General features: G+C 44.4%; 1 protein-coding gene across 1 annotated transcript in view; it reads left to right on the top strand.

The window, feature by feature from the left end:
* The window catches only part of MYO5B (myosin VB), a 312,767-nt gene that overhangs the window by 112,733 nt on the left and 184,531 nt on the right, over nucleotides 1-15,503 (top strand). The window contains exons 2-4 of the mRNA XM_081262970.1: nucleotides 2,417-2,527; nucleotides 10,017-10,188; nucleotides 12,122-12,266. Of these exons, the coding sequence (XP_081119096.1) occupies nucleotides 2,417-2,527; nucleotides 10,017-10,188; nucleotides 12,122-12,266 (428 nt within the window). The remainder of the gene's footprint in view (nucleotides 1-2,416; nucleotides 2,528-10,016; nucleotides 10,189-12,121; nucleotides 12,267-15,503) is intronic.

Here is a 15,503-nt window from a genome sequence, read left to right as displayed (position 1 = left end):
ACCTTTCTGAGTGGCCGGGTGGTGGGTCTAGGTGGAAGCCGAGGTCCTGCACTTCCAACATGCTCCCAGGTGGTAGTGATGCTGACTGAGGTCCTTGCATGGAGCAGAGAGCTAAATAAAGTAGCACTACAGTCCCCCTTAGTGGGACCTGGTGTTGATTAGTTCTGTGGGTGTGGGAAATTCAGAAACTTTCTACCTACCCATGGCTTTTGGTCTACTGAAAGACATTTTTATGTAAGTATAAAGATGATTGAACTCTCCCAGGGTGAGAACTTAACAGAGGGAGTCAGGAGTGACTTATTCCCGTCTGGCTAAGATCACTTATGCAGTGAGAGTGTGGCACACAAGTTCCCAGCTGAGCTGGGCTGAGCCCCCGGCCTCAGTACATCCATTTGCTTCCTGTTGGGATTGCTTTTATTCTTCTTAGTTGTTTCCCTGTCTTGAGCCATTGGGACACCAATTACACTGAGGCTGTTTCAGGTAAAATTTCTTGGATGTGCTGACTGGAGGGGAAGTCCCAGGAGTATACCTCAGCATAGTGACTAGAGAACTGTACTGAGGCTGAGGAATAGGACCACTCATCTAAAGCTTAGGGATAGGATCTTGCAGGTCATAGCTGTTGGGTGGATGGTGGCCTCCGACAATGGAGAAGGGATGTTCACAGGTAAGGTTGGAAAATGCTCAAAGTTTACCTTGAAGATTCTTAATACTCAGAAGCTCTTGGGTACTATAACTATACAGATCTTTGTTTCAAAATGTTATCTTTCTATAAAGATAGAATAATATTGTCTTACAAGGCAGGCTCAGGAGGCAGGGCGAAAGTAAACATTCTGTGGATTTCTTTGTTGTAACAAAATGAATGATTTTGGCTCCCTACCTGAATTGCGATGTGAAGCATGAAAACTGGTGGATGTTTGCTTTCTCATGGATAAGTTTGATTCTATTACTGTAGGACTTTCCTGCTTAGTAATGAAATAGAAATTTAGTAGGGGTCAGGGTCTTATTCTTAAAAAGCCCAGTGACGACCTGGAGAAAAATAATCTTGCAGTGGTTGGGAGGAGGCGGGCAGCTGCCTGGCCACAGGGCTTGGAGTTGTCACTCCACTAGTGAGGTATGGACTGTGCTGACCCAAGCACACGTTCTGGCTGACCTGCTAGTTAAGAGCCACTTGTTTCCAGTTTTCTAAGAATATTTTGTGGCAAGAAAACTATGTCTCTATGTACACAGCTTCTGAAGCAAAGACACCCCATGGAAAGTGCTTACCTGTGAGAAGAGAACTTGAATCAGTCTGGCAGCTGTGTGGAGGGTGGGGCGAGGGGTGACACCAGTAGATCAAGATGCTACCATTTAGTGCAACATGGGGTGCTCTCGGGAGCTTTTGTCACTCCTGGTGAATTGGCTGGACCAGGACTCATGTTCTTGAAGCCAGGTGACTTATTTATTTTAATTTGTTACATATGATGCAATTCAATTCATATTACGCTTACAGAGCACAATTCTTCACAGTTCTTCTCTGGTTGTACCCAAAGTAGTCACACCATACATGTCTTCATATCTGTACTTTGGAATCGGACATCATTACCCTTTGTCTTTGCTACCCCCTAACCCCCCACCCTTCTTCTCCCTCCCCTTTGCTCTATCTAGAGTTCATCTATTCCTCCCATGCTCCCCTCCGCCCCCATCCCCATTATGAGTCAGTATCCTCATTGTCAGAAAACATTCAGCCTTTAGTTTGTTGGGATTGGCTTACTTCACTTAGCATTAGTCTCCAACTCCATCCATTTACCTGCAAATACCATGATTTTATTCTCATTGCTGAGTAATATTCCATTGTGTGTACCAGTCTCCCTATCCATTCACCTACTGAAGGGCATCTGGGTTGATTGCACCATTTACCTACTGTGAATTGTGCTTCTATAAACATTGATATGAAGCCGGGTGATTCTATGAGCAGCCGGGGCTGAGAATGCCAAGTTGAGACTCATTGGGCAAGTTGCTGGAGTTTGCTCCAGGTGTCACCACTTGGCTGGAAGGGCCGTGCTGTCCTCCTGCCAGGGGTTGGCCAGGTTAAACAAGGTTAGGATAGTGTCTGGGGTAGGTTGAATGAGGATTTGGGGGCATGTTTGATTTTTGCATTGTATAAGCCACAAAGTGGCAACTTGGGATGCTGAAGCGTGTTTTGGTTGACCTGTTGTTCGGGAAAGTGGCTTTATCCCTGAATGCAGAATATCAGCGAGGTTTCCCAAATGGGAACTTGTGGATTTCTTTGTAATATCCATTCTGTGGATTTCTTTGTGATATCAGAAATGAATGATAGATGGCTTTAGAAGTAGTGGACCCTCCTAGGTAATGACACATGTTTAGGACCCTGCATACTTCACCTTGTATCTGAACTTTTTCCCCTCTCATCTTTCAGTACACAAGGGTCTGGATCCCTGACCCGGATGAAGTGTGGCGCTCGGCTGAATTAACCAAGGACTACAAAGAGGGTGAGAAGAGCCTCCAACTCAAACTGGAAGATGAGACTGTAAGTCCTGGCGCTGGCTGTGGGAAGCCAAGGCCTGTGCTGATCAGGACTTGGTGGTACCTTGGGGGCTTGGCTTTCTCCTGGCCATTGGAACTTCTGAGTCCTTGGAGTCTTCTTGTCCATGGCAATGCATCTCAAAGTCCTAACCCCGAGGCTGCCCTGGGCGTGTCACATAAGTGCCCATTGGGGTTAATAGCTATGAGCACTTGTGGCTGAGGCAAGCATCTTAAGTGGAGTGAGGGCAATGGAGGCCTCTCTGTGGGGAGGAGAGGGAAGAGGACTATCACGAGGGCTGTTGCAGGTAAGGTGGCAGGAGTGTGGGTTGCAGTGCAGTCTGCCTGGGTGGATTCAGCCTCAGCCATCGCTGGCTTTGTGATCCTGGACATGTTAGCAGTTCTGTGCCTATTGTTCTCCCTGGAGAACAGGATGATGGTTTGTCTAGAGCTAGTTCTGAGAATAACATGGGGTAAGATGTAACAGGTACACTCCAGGGTAGTGCCTGGCAGGAAGGGTCTCCATATGTGTTGGATGCATTGTTTTGATTAACTTTCAGGTTGCCCTCATCAAAAGGAGATGGAGGTATTAACTCTAAAACTCTCCTCCTGAAAGCTTCCATTCAGTCTCCTTTTCCAGGAGCCATTGGCTACCTCTGATTCGTGCATTCCACACATACTAGTGCTCAGAATGAGCACTGGGGCCAGGCAGGTGCATGGGGGACAGTTGTGACCCCACATTTTGGGGATCGCAGTGCTGCAGGTGACGGTGAACAAGCAATAGCGGTGAGACAGAAATGCAGTAGATACGGGAGGGAGGTATGGGAGGGAGGCTTAGCCAGCTGGGGTGAAGGTGCTCAGAGGTCCAGCTTCTTGAGGACTGCAGAAGGAGCCACTGGAGAGTTGGGGTGTGCAGGCTCGGAGGAGAGTGTGTCACAGAGCAGTGGGGTGTGCCAAATTCCTAAGAACTAAGTTCATTTTGGATGTGTGCAAGGGAAGGAAAGGAAGTCAGTGCCTCTAGGACCCGGTGGGAAAAGGGGACAGGTAGCGTCAGACTGAGGATAGAGGCAGTAGTTCATGCAGCGTGTACAACGGCGGGGACCAGGAGAGAAACCGATTGTTAACAATCTCGACTCTCCCTGCACCTTTGCTTTCTGGGGTGGATTCCTTGGGCTGCAGGGTGGGCATTGCTTGTAGGCAAGGTTTGGATTGGTGTGATCAGTGCCTCTCTAAACTCCAACAGCATTAGAAAGTCTGAACCATGTCCTGAAGCCTGCGTTATTTACTGTTGCTGTTTGTCACTCTTTCAAGCTCTTCGGTCTTGCCCATCTTTCTAGATGGTTGGTGATGAACCTGCCCATTGAACAGTGCCCCATCTTGAACATTTTCCTACTGCTGTTTTGTGTTAATATAATTGGGTGTGTTACTTAGTAAAACTAGGGCAGAACAGTGAGTTGGTTAGGAAGTACCAACACCAAGGTCCCCCACCCACACCTTGCTCTTGCTGACAGGCAGGCTTTGCTAGCCGCCTCCAAGTTTTTCAGGTGAGAATCAACTCCCAGCAGATGGAATCCTGTTTACCATGTTGGAAAGACTTCCCACCCTCTGCCTGAAACAAAATGAGTCCACCCACATGAATAGTGTTTTCTACTCTAACAGATTTCATTTCAGTTGATGTTTTCAAGTGGGTGGGTGTTTTTAAAAGTTGTACGGAGGTAGTGAGGAATGATCTGCTGTGTTGCTAAAACAGAGCAGATGCTTGCCTCTCTGCTGCACTTGGATTTGGCCCTGCATGACTAATCTTGGCAGCTGTCCAGGGTCCATCTCTTCCCTCTCTGGCTTTGAGGCTGGTCAGTGTGGAATTGACAGGAAGCCTGGGGCTGAAAATAAGTAGTGCTCCAGAAATAATGGGCTCTGAGTGTCTGAGTCTGTCCAGGTTATTCATGGGCTGCCCTAACTGGCTCTAGGTGTCATTGGGAGTGACCCAGGTGCTGTGCACCAGAAGGAGTCCAGAGCAGCATGACTGGGTGAACATTTGAAGCACGCCCCGCCTCTGAAGCTGGAACCATTCTCTAACACCAAGCTGATGGAATAGCCACCTCAGTCTTTGCCCCTAACCCCCGAAGGCCAAAGTCTCTTTCATTGCTGAAGCGAAGAGTTAAAATCTGATTCTCTGCAAGAAAGTTTTCCTAACTCTAGCCTTAGGGCAGAACCTTACTGCCAATCTGTCCCCTCTACTTTCAAGGTATCTGGGCTGCTCACTGTTCCAAGATGATTTCCCCCACTTCTGATCCTTCATGATTGCCATAATAAAAACATACTTAACATAAAACTTACCATGTTAACCATTAAGTGTATAGTTGAGGGACATGCACAATGTTGTGCAGCCATCCCACGATCCTTCTCCAGACCTCTTTTCATCTTGCAAAACAAACTGTCCTCATTCAATGGCTAACTTTCCAATCTCCCTATTCTTGACTGCAGTCCCTGGAAGCCACCATTCTATTCCCGATGACTTTAACTACTCTACTACTCTGGGTGCTTTGTACATAGTGGACTCGAAACAGGCTTGTTCCATCTTGCAAATAATACAGGATGTTTTGTATTATAGCCAGTAAGATGGTAACCTATTGGGGATAAGGATGGGCCTCTACCTTTTCCTCCCTGAGCTATGATAGTGCGAGCTAGCCCTACGCCTGGGATTCTGCTGCTAAAGTGGATCTGATATGTCAGCAGATGCTGACCTTGGAGACCTGTGGTGTCCTGACACCTGGCTGGTAGTAGAGCCCTGTGCAGGTCAGCTCTCTCCTGGCCCCGCCTCCCTCACAAGCAGCTCCCTGCCCTCTAGTGGTTGGAAAAACTCTCCCCCTATCTCCATGATTTCCTTTTAAAATTGTTTTCACCTGACTTTTTTCCTTAAATCTTTAGGTATACATGACAGTGTATTTTGACATACATATATGGTGTATAACATCCTAATTTCATTCTTAAAATTCTTTTTAGAGGGGCTGGGGATATGGCTCAAGTGGTAGTGCACTCGCCTGGCATGTGTGAGGCACTAGGTTCAATCCTCAGCACCACATAAAAATTTAAAAAAAAACTAAAAAATATTAAAAAAATTCTTTTTAGATACACATGCAGTATGTTGACATACTATTATACATACCTGGAGTATAACTTCCCATTCTTGGGGTTGTGCATGATTTGGATTACACTGATCATGTATTCATATATGAACATAGCAAAGTCAAATCTAACTCATTTTACTGTCTTTCCTAATCCCATACCTCTCCTTTCATTCCCCTTTGTCTAATCCTGTGAACTTCTATTCTTCACTCTCACTCCCTTATGAGTTACTTCCACATCACAGAATATTTAGCCTTTGGTTTTTGTGGATTCTTATTTCAGTTAGCATGATAGTTTCTAGTTCCATCTGTTTATTGGCAAATGACAGTTTCATCTTTAAAAAATATTTTTAATTGTAGAGGGCCACACAATACTTTGTTTATTAATTTGTTATGTGGTGCTGAGACTCAAACCAGTGCCTCACACATGCTAGGCAAGCATGCTGCCACTGAGCTATAGCCCCAGCCCCCCAAATTTCATGCTTATTGGTTGAGTTATTCCACTGGGTACAGATATCACATTTATCCATTAACCTACTGCAGGGCAACTAGGTTGGTTGCATAGCTTGGTTATTGTGAATTAAGCTGCTATAAATAAAGGTTGGTGAGGATATGGTGGGAGAGATACTCCTATATTGCTGATGGGACTGCACATGGTGCAACCACTGGAAAGCAGTATGGAAAAAACTTGGAACGGAAACCACCATTTGACCCAGTTATCCCATTCCTTGGTGTATACCCAAAGGACTTAAAATGGGCACACCACAATGATGCAGTCACCTGAGTTTGTGACCTTGATGGTCCGTCTTAGTGCAAAACCCTGACTGCTTGTGAGTTCTGCAGATGAGCTTTACAGAGAGGAATGTCCTCCACTTGTGCCTTGGTGTAGCCAAGCCTGCTTTGCTTGACATTTGTGGGATTGGACAGGAATGTAAGTCTTCATCTCTTTGATACTTACAGACATTTTGATTAAAAATAGTTTGAAAAATTAAAAACAAAAACAGGTATTTGCAGCTGTACTGAGTCTCCACCCAGCTTCTAGTGCAAGGGCCAGCACCTCTGCTCCGGGCATGCTGCCCCTGTGCTTTTGTAGAACACGAGAGTGACAGGTCTCTGTGGCCTTGCTCCTCTCCCAGGTTGCAGTGGTCAGATACTCGGCAAGCATCTCTGACTCCACAATGAGCAGTGAAGTGGCAGTGTTCGATTCGGATCCCTTCAACAACAAAACACTTTGTTCTTAAGCCACTTCCCTCTGGACATACACCCAGAAATCTGTGGCTTGGAATGCTGAGCTGGCAGCTCCTCCCTCTTTTCTGCTGCTCTGGGCATTTTTGCTCCTGATCAATTCTACTGTAACCAATATCACTTGTGTATTTGTGAATGTGTTTGCCCCAAATTGCATACCCTTTTGTATCTGCGTGCTTGCAGGGAGTCTTCGAGAGGGGAGTCATTCTGGGGAAGCTGCCGTTCCTGCCTCAGGATGTAGAGATGTGGGCTGAGGTGTCCTTCAGACTCACAGTTCCACCTGCAGCTGTTGCTGCAGCTTGAGGTAGGGGTACAGGAAGGTGCAAAGCATCCCTCTGGATGTCTTTAGAATGGCTCAGGGAGGGTGTGGTCCAGCAGAGTCCCAATGATGCCACCAACCAAGCAGATGAAGAAAGTGACTAACAATTGGGATCCTAAACGTTCCATAAAGGCCTGTGTGCTAAAGGCTTTGTCACCAGCCATGGTACTGTTGGGAGAAACACTGATGTAGGGGCCCTAGTGGGAGGAAGTTGGGTCTTCGTGGTGTGCCCTTGAACCAAGTCCTGGGAACTGGACGGCTCCTCTGATTTCTGGCTCTGAGGTGAGGAGCTTGCTCCACCAGGCTCTTCTGCCATGAAGTCCTACATTACCCTGAGTCCAAAAGCAACGGAGTCCAGCAGATGTGGACTGAAACAACCACAATAAGCCTTTGTTCCTCACAAGTTGACTATCTGAGGTATTTAATAACAGTAATGGAAGTCGCAGTAACACTGCTACCAACTCCAAAATTTGTAATGAACTAAAAATCAACCTTCAAAGCTCAATTTTTCTCCCTCCCCACCTTCTGGAATTTTTTTCTGCATCTTCATGATAGTTTACTAGTTTCCTGTATAGAGAAAGCTTAAATGGAATTTTCCACAGAAAGGGCCCTCAATTAACATTAAAGGGAAAGAATGAACAGGACACAGTAAAGAGAAGAAAACCAGATAATATTATGGGGACATTATTCCAGACAGACTGTTGTCTTTCGTTTTATGAAAATGATTTATTTAACTTGGCATAACACTCTGGGTAACTAGCTGACCAACTGGGTCCGTCGCATTTCGCCTTCGTTCTTTATAGCTCTACTATAAAGATCAGATCACTTATAAGATGAATTTGTTAGGACAAGAGTCCGAGTACCTGCTACCCTGCAGATAGGTGGGATGAGTCTACATCCACATGACATCTTCCTGTTGCCACACATATCCTGTGTCTCATTTTTAAGTATGATTATCTGGTAATAGTAATGCTGAATTATTTTATTTGCATCTCTTTGGTTACTGGCCACAGTGAGCAGCTTTTCATATGTCATTTATTTTGTGATTTTGTTTTCTGTGCCCAACTTCAGTTAGTGCACTTGCTTTTTAAAAAACTGGGTAATAGTATGAATTCTGATGTGTTCATTCCCTTCTCCAGTTGGACTTTGCAGATGGTGTTTTATGATAAATTTTAAAGTCCTATGTTGTAGTTGAATTTATGAATATTTTCCTACATGCTTCTGGCTTTTGCATCATCCTTCAAAAGTCCTTCTTGCCAAAACCTAAATATTTGCTCACTTTTCTTGTTAGGCTTTAATTTGTTCCATTTTTATTTTGGTCTGAGCCAGAGTGGAACTTTTCTCTTAAAGGGCTAGATAGTTTACCCCAGCACATTCACTCCTTTTACTCATTGATTTGCAATCTTAACATGTTCAGATTTTCCATAAATAGCTTGCAGTTACTTCTAGATTGGTCATTTCATTCATCTACTTATTTAGCACCTATCACCATAGGACTTTAATTGGTGACTTCATAATGTACCTTGAGTTGGTAGTATGAGGGCCTCTAAAAGTGGGCCATAAGGAGTGCTGATATTTATATTCTCTTAAAATTGGCTATTATCCTAACAAATTGTCTGTTCATAGAATTTATCTAAAACATTTATATAGAGTAGTGATTCTTAACAATAGTATCCACAGGCTATCTATATCAAAAGTACTGGGGATGTTAAATTTTAGATCTTTGGGCCCTACTCGAGCATTCACAAAATGTTAAGATGGGCTCAGGAAATTGTTTTCACGAGCTCCCCAGATGATTCTCAAGAACACCAAGAGACATCTAACACGTAAAATGTGAGCAGCATCTAGGTCTTGATGTTTAAATGTTTAAAAATGGGACTACCATCTTTTAAAAATTACATCTCTCTATATAAATACAGAATTATAATTTTTTTCTCAAACATTGAGCATGTATGTAGTTCCAATACTGCACCAAACAAGAATACAAGGCTAACTTGTTACACTTCAGATTTGACTTAAAATACATAATCCTGCTCCCTGGTTGCGCACATATATCCCAAGTTGTTACTGTACTTCAGGTCAGAGCAAAATGGTTGCCCTAGAGGTGCCCCTAGTTAGATTGTGGAGCAACCTATGGGCACATGGTGCAACTTGAGGCCCTTGACAGAGCTGCAAGATAATCCAAATACAAAGAGTGTGGGTTGAGAGACAGTTAAGGGATGTCACAATAAATGTGACCAATCAAGGAAGGTCTTCTAGGTGGGGAAATGAGTGCCCTGTGACAACTAGAATTAAAGACACTGGGAGTGTTTGATTCTTTAAGATGCGATAGTATGCTCTTAAATCTGGTTAAACTCCCTAAATTTCTTGTGCCTAGTCTTCTGTGCTATAAACACAAGCTAAATGCTTCAAAATTCAAGGTATCCTGAAAGTAAATAATCAACAAATTTTCTACCAGGGCTACAGGTATTTTGTTCAGTTTGTCTTTTGTGTTTTATTTATTTTTTGTTGTATTGGTAATTGAAACCAGTGGTTAACGCATGTTAGGTCAGCACTGTACCACTGAGCCTTTTAAAAATACTTGAAATGGGGTCTCACTAAGTTGCCCAAGCTGGCCTCAAACTTGAGATTTCCCCCCATCTCAGCCTCCTGAGTAGCCAGGATTATAGGCACAGGACAAGCTTACCTTTAAAATATTTATTACCTATGCTCCCCTGAAGAACAGTGATCCAAGTCAAGACAGGACTTGGAATACAGCTAAATGCTTTATAACTGTCTTTCTGTGCCTACTGCTTGTGTTTCTTTAGATTCGGGAATATCCAGTTGACGCCCAGAACAACCAGCTACCCTTCTTACGGAATCCGGATATCTTGGTGGGAGAAAACGACCTCACTGCCCTCAGCTATCTCCATGAGCCTGCAGTTTTGCATAATCTGAAGGTTCGCTTCCTGGAGTCCAACCACATTTACACTTACTGTGGTAAGTGGGGCATCTATTGGCTGTGCATATTTGGGAGTGCCTACAATCATTAGATTTAACTATGCTTAAGTGGTTAAGAACCCTGATTTTTACATGCACCTTTCACCTTGGCCTTTGGAACAGTTTGTAATCAGTGCATGTGGCTAAATTTGGCTGCCCTAGCCTCTGTGGGATGACTGATGCTGGTTACAGCTCAACTAAAGAAATGACCTATAGCCTGCGGGATGGGTGGTTTGTTTTTTGGTCTCGGGGTCTGAATCCAGGGGCTGTAAACCCCTGAGCCACATCCCCATCCTTTTTATATTTTATTTAGAGATAGGGTCTTACTGAGTTGCTTAGGGCTTGCTAAGTTGATGAGGCTGGCTTTGAACTCATGATCCTCCTGCATGAGTCTCCTGAGTTCCTAGGATTACAGGCTTGGGCCACAGTATCCAGTGGGGTGGCCAGTTTAGAGGACATAAGTCTGCTCCGGTGTGCTGGCTCATGCACATTCCCTCGCCACCCAGCACACAGCTAGAGGTGTGTGCCTGACTTGTGCTTTCCAGTCAAAAGTTCTGCCTTTCTCACTTTGTCACTTGCCTGTGTATCAATGCGATGCTTGATGAATATTGAGCAAGCATCCATAACAGATGCATGAAAGAGAGTCCTGAAATAGTCATGTTTTTCTTGAAATTTCTCCTTTTTCCTGTATTTCAAATGTTTGTTTTTCCCCCTTCTCCTTTGAATATTGGTAGATGATATGGCAAAAATAAGACCCTGTTAATTTAGAAGCAGATAACTTGAAGGTCAGGCTGGGGAGTGAGCCAGGGTGCCTCTGCGGGAGTCGTCCTGGTTGTGCAGGAAAGCCCTGGTCATGTTTGGGATCACAGTGATACATCAGCTGTCAGGTTTTTTAATAATTTTGTTTAGCTGTAGATATATAATATCTTTACTTTTTTTTTTTAATGTGGTACTGAGGATTGAACCCAATGCCTCACTCATGCTAGGTGAGTGCTCTACCACTGAGCTATAACCCAGCCCAGGGTCTTTTTACTTTCCTGTTCTACTTGGGTTTGGAAGTGGTGGGTCAGTGAGGTGGTCAGGGGAGCTGTTCTGCCAGATTGTAGTGCTTGGGAGGTGTGGTTTCTCAAAAGCTCCTTCCTCCTGCCTGTTGGTGGGAGTTTGAAAGATGTGACCAATCATCAGAACTTTCAGTAAGCCCTCCCATATGATGATTGAGGAAGCTCTTTTAGGAAACACAGCTCAGTGGCCATCTGCTTCCAATTTAAGGACTCCATCCGAGTCTCCCGAGTATCCACATTTATCCAAACGTGCTTCGGCTCCTCCAGGTTCTGCTCTGTGTTAGGGGACTGATCGGAGTGTTCCCTCTGTTAATCATGTTAACCTTTAGCACATCCTGGGTGAGTGCAGTCAGCATTCCCAATTCATAGTTGAAGCAACCCAGGCATTGAAAGGCTGAACAACTGCTCAGATCATACCATAATTGATCCAGTAGTAGACCTGAAGATATGTAAACATACTTCCTATCCATAAGTTGTTTGTATTTTAGTTAAGATAACCCATACACAAATGAGAAATCCATTCCTTGTCGGCTTTTAATTCTTGCACTGGGTTTTAAATCTATTGGCAGATTTAAACATCTTCCTTTAATCCTGCAACCCTGCACATGTCTATCTTATGAACTCAGTTTGTGGAGCATTTGTTATCATGTGGGTATTGCCATACCCTAAAGCTGCAGGATAGCTGGACCCTAAGCCTATCTGCATTGTTTTCACCAGGGCCTGGCACAAAAGCACACAACTGTCTTAAGTGGAGTTGTTGTGACTGATGCTGTTGCGCCCTCATGCTTCAGGTTCCATGTCTGAACAGGTGCTTTAGTCTGATTCCCCGAGACAGCTGAGCTGCCAGACTCTGACCCCCTGTCTCTTTGCAGGCATTGTGCTTGTTGCCATTAACCCTTATGAACAGTTGCCAATCTACGGACAAGATGTCATCTACGCCTACAGTGGTCAGAACATGGGTGACATGGATCCCCACATCTTTGCAGTGGCAGAAGAAGCCTACAAGCAGATGGCCAGGTGAGGATAAATCGGCACAGACATTCTCCTTGGGAATCGGGACAGGAAGGGGAGTTGCTGTTTCTTTACTGCTGAGGCTCACAGTGGAGTGGTGAGACTGGGATTGAAGAAACGCCTTGGGAAAAGTCTACATTCTGATACCCACTTCATTCTCTCACTTCATTATCTTACTCTTACGAACTGAGAGCAGAGGCTCCTTAGCTTACTTGATTCTTTTGAGAAAGAGAATACAGTCCTTAAATTTCACCTTGACTTTCTGGTGCTCTTTCCTCCCCTGCTGTAGTGGAATCGTTCTAGAGCACCTCTGTGTGCTCATCGTCCAGCTTGCTCTACACCTTCTTACTGCAGGATCCTTTGTGAGGGAGGACGACTCCTTGACAACTTCTTGAGGGTGGAGTTAAAACTTTTAGTCTGCAGCCTGGAAGCAGAATTCTGATTGAAGCCCTTGAGTAGATTTCTCTGTTTCTCTAGCCATGAAAGATGGGTGCAGGTCTGTTTTTTTTTTTTTTTTTTTTTTTGTGTGTGTGTGTGTGTGTGTGTGTGTGTGTGGTTTTTTTTTCTTTTTTTAGAAAATGGGCTTGGTGATGGTCTAAAGTTGTTGTTGCATTATGCCAGGAAAGATCTATTTTGGGGGGGAGATTCATAACCCAGTTAATACTAAAATGTTGGATTCTTTCAGACAGTTCTTGCCACCTCTAGAGAGTGGTATGAACGTTGCAAGGTCCACTAAAACAAAGTCCTTTGGCAGTTGGACCATTTATACTAACAAGGAGAGTGAGTGATCTCTCTGTGTGTGTGTGTGTGTGTGTGTGTGTGTGTGTGTGTAAGGGAGGGTTCTGTTTAAGGTGGTGTGGTTTCATTACAATTTTTAGACCAATAAAACTATGAAGGAAGACTTCTGTAGACTACTGACCTATGATGTTTCATTCCAAGTATTCAGATGAGCATATGAAAGGTCTGCTTCATTAAAGACACAGGAACTATATTCAAAATAAGCAATGACTTGAAGGAATGGAAAGTAGAATGACTTACAACTTACCTTCAAAAGTGCCACTAAGCTGATTGCAACCTTTGACCTTTCTAATGCCACATGCTATATTAATCTGATATCAGGGCTTGACTAGGAATCTTAGTGGGACCAGCTTGTTGATTTACACCTCCTGACAGTGTGGCCCCAGATCAGATCTTGTGGTGAGATCACTTAGTGTGTTATATAGCAGACGACCCTGCTTGGGTGTCACTCTTGAAGATCATGTGCATGGCAAGTGGGGGGATAGGGCTGGGGACTGGGCAGGCTTCTGTGTTGTGGGAGAATTACTTAAGCCAAGTCTCCGTTTGCTTCACATGGAGATAATGCTTCATGTACTGTCAAGGGACGGGTTTGTTTTTTTTTAATGGTTCTAAATCAAGGTGGCTATGGCTTGGTTCTTAAGACTTTATGCTGTGCTTTAAGTTTGGATATAGCTCTCTCAACCTTGTTCATTCATGGATGCCATTGACACGGGGGGGGGGGGTGTTCAGCTCATTCTCTTCTCTTAGCCCATTATACTTACATATGGCAGAAGTTGCTGCCCTTCTTACAAGGGCTGCTGTAGCTTGCAAGTCTTCTAGCCTCCAGCCTACCCATGTGCTGGGGTCCACTTGGCTCTGCCTGTGTTCCTCCCTCCCACGCATGAAGCTGGGCCTGTGGTTCTTATAAACTGGGATTATTTCACTTGTTGGAGGTCTTGTTCACACCCACTGAAGAGAAGGGGACATGGGGGAGTCGAGGGTGGTGGTGGTGATACTGTCTTGCCTCGGGTAATGAACTTGGTAAGTAAGGGGTTTGGATGGTAAAGCTGGACCAGGACTCCTTTAAGGTTTTAAGGCTTATGCTCATTTTATTCTTGGGGTCTCAGTTTGTATCAAATAATCTTGAAGTTTTGGTGCAATATTTCCTCACGAATGTGTGTTAGAAATATAAGGTCCAGTGCTCGTGGCCACAGGATGAGAGCTGGTTTTGGGTTCTGTTACCAGCAGCTTGGGGTTTCTCATTGACCTAACAGATGGATTAGAAATCCCCCAAATATCATGTGAGCAGATGAGGGACACCTAATGGTCAGCTCAGGCAAGGTTTTCGCTGTGTTCCCGTCGTGGTCCTTCTCTCCGGAACACGAGAACGCATCCTTTCCACAGTGCTGGCCGACTGCACCGTGCTCTTCCTGACTCGTCAGAACTGTCAGAGTAACTGTAATGGTTCAGGTAGCCAAAGCCTAACACAGTGCTTTGGAGGAGCCTCCCTAAAATCTGGGTAAAGTAGAAGGTCTGGGAGGCTAAAGTTCTGAATGACAGTCTTGGGGGACTTGCACTCCATGATTCTTTCTCTTGATTATGGACTGGATTTTTCATGATGGATCACACATGAATCCTTCAACTCTAGATATCTGGAAATGGGGGGACACTGTCAGAGTATGAGGGGTTTAATACAGACTTTTAACTCCTCCTCAGAGTTCGAGAAAAATGTAGCTAGTGCTGGTAGAAAGGAAGAGCAGAGACCAGCAAGAGAAGAGGATTGGTTCCCTGTCCCCATCATGCTCACCAAGTCTAGACTTGAGTAAATGCAGACTCGCAGTAAAGAGAAAACTTACAATAGTACGAAACGACATATTTATGAATTTTATCCTCTGCACAGAACCTACAGTTCCTAGGGGAGGGGAATTGACCTCCAAAGCTTAGCTTTGGACCTTGTATTCTTTCCTTCATTTTTACCTGCCTCAACTCCAGCCTCACCCTCTATTAGTGAGATGGCAATAATTTATGAAGTATTACTTGGTAGACTCCATACTGGCCAGTAAGAAAGTCAGATCACCCTACTTCAAGCAGGAGCTCAATTGTTAGAGAAGATATAGGTAGGCCCAAAAGGCCTTACCTGTAGTAGGTATAAATAGAAATGGGTGCCATAGGATCATGTGAAATGATTTTGGAGATGGTGTTATAGATGGTCCAAGGAAACTGTAGGAGTTTAGGTCCTAATGAATGGTAGATGCTTAGAATGAGAAGGTATCTAGGTAGTGGAATAGTGAGGGCCATAACTGAGAAGTGGGTCATTAAAAGGCATGGTCAGAAAACTACAGTGAGATGCTGCTCCCCATCTTCTATACTCGAAAAGACACAAGAGTTGGTGAGGATGTGGAGAAATTGAGTCTTCATGTACTGCTAGTAGAAATGTGAATTGATTTAGTCACCTTGTAAGAGTCT

Source organism: Spermophilus citellus (genome assembly GCF_964194105.1).
Source record: "Spermophilus citellus genome assembly, chromosome: 12".
NCBI classification, from domain to species: Eukaryota; Metazoa; Chordata; class Mammalia; order Rodentia; family Sciuridae; genus Spermophilus; species Spermophilus citellus.
The sequence above is the reverse complement of the archived record's forward strand: the minus strand, read 5'-3'. Positions and strand labels throughout refer to the sequence as shown.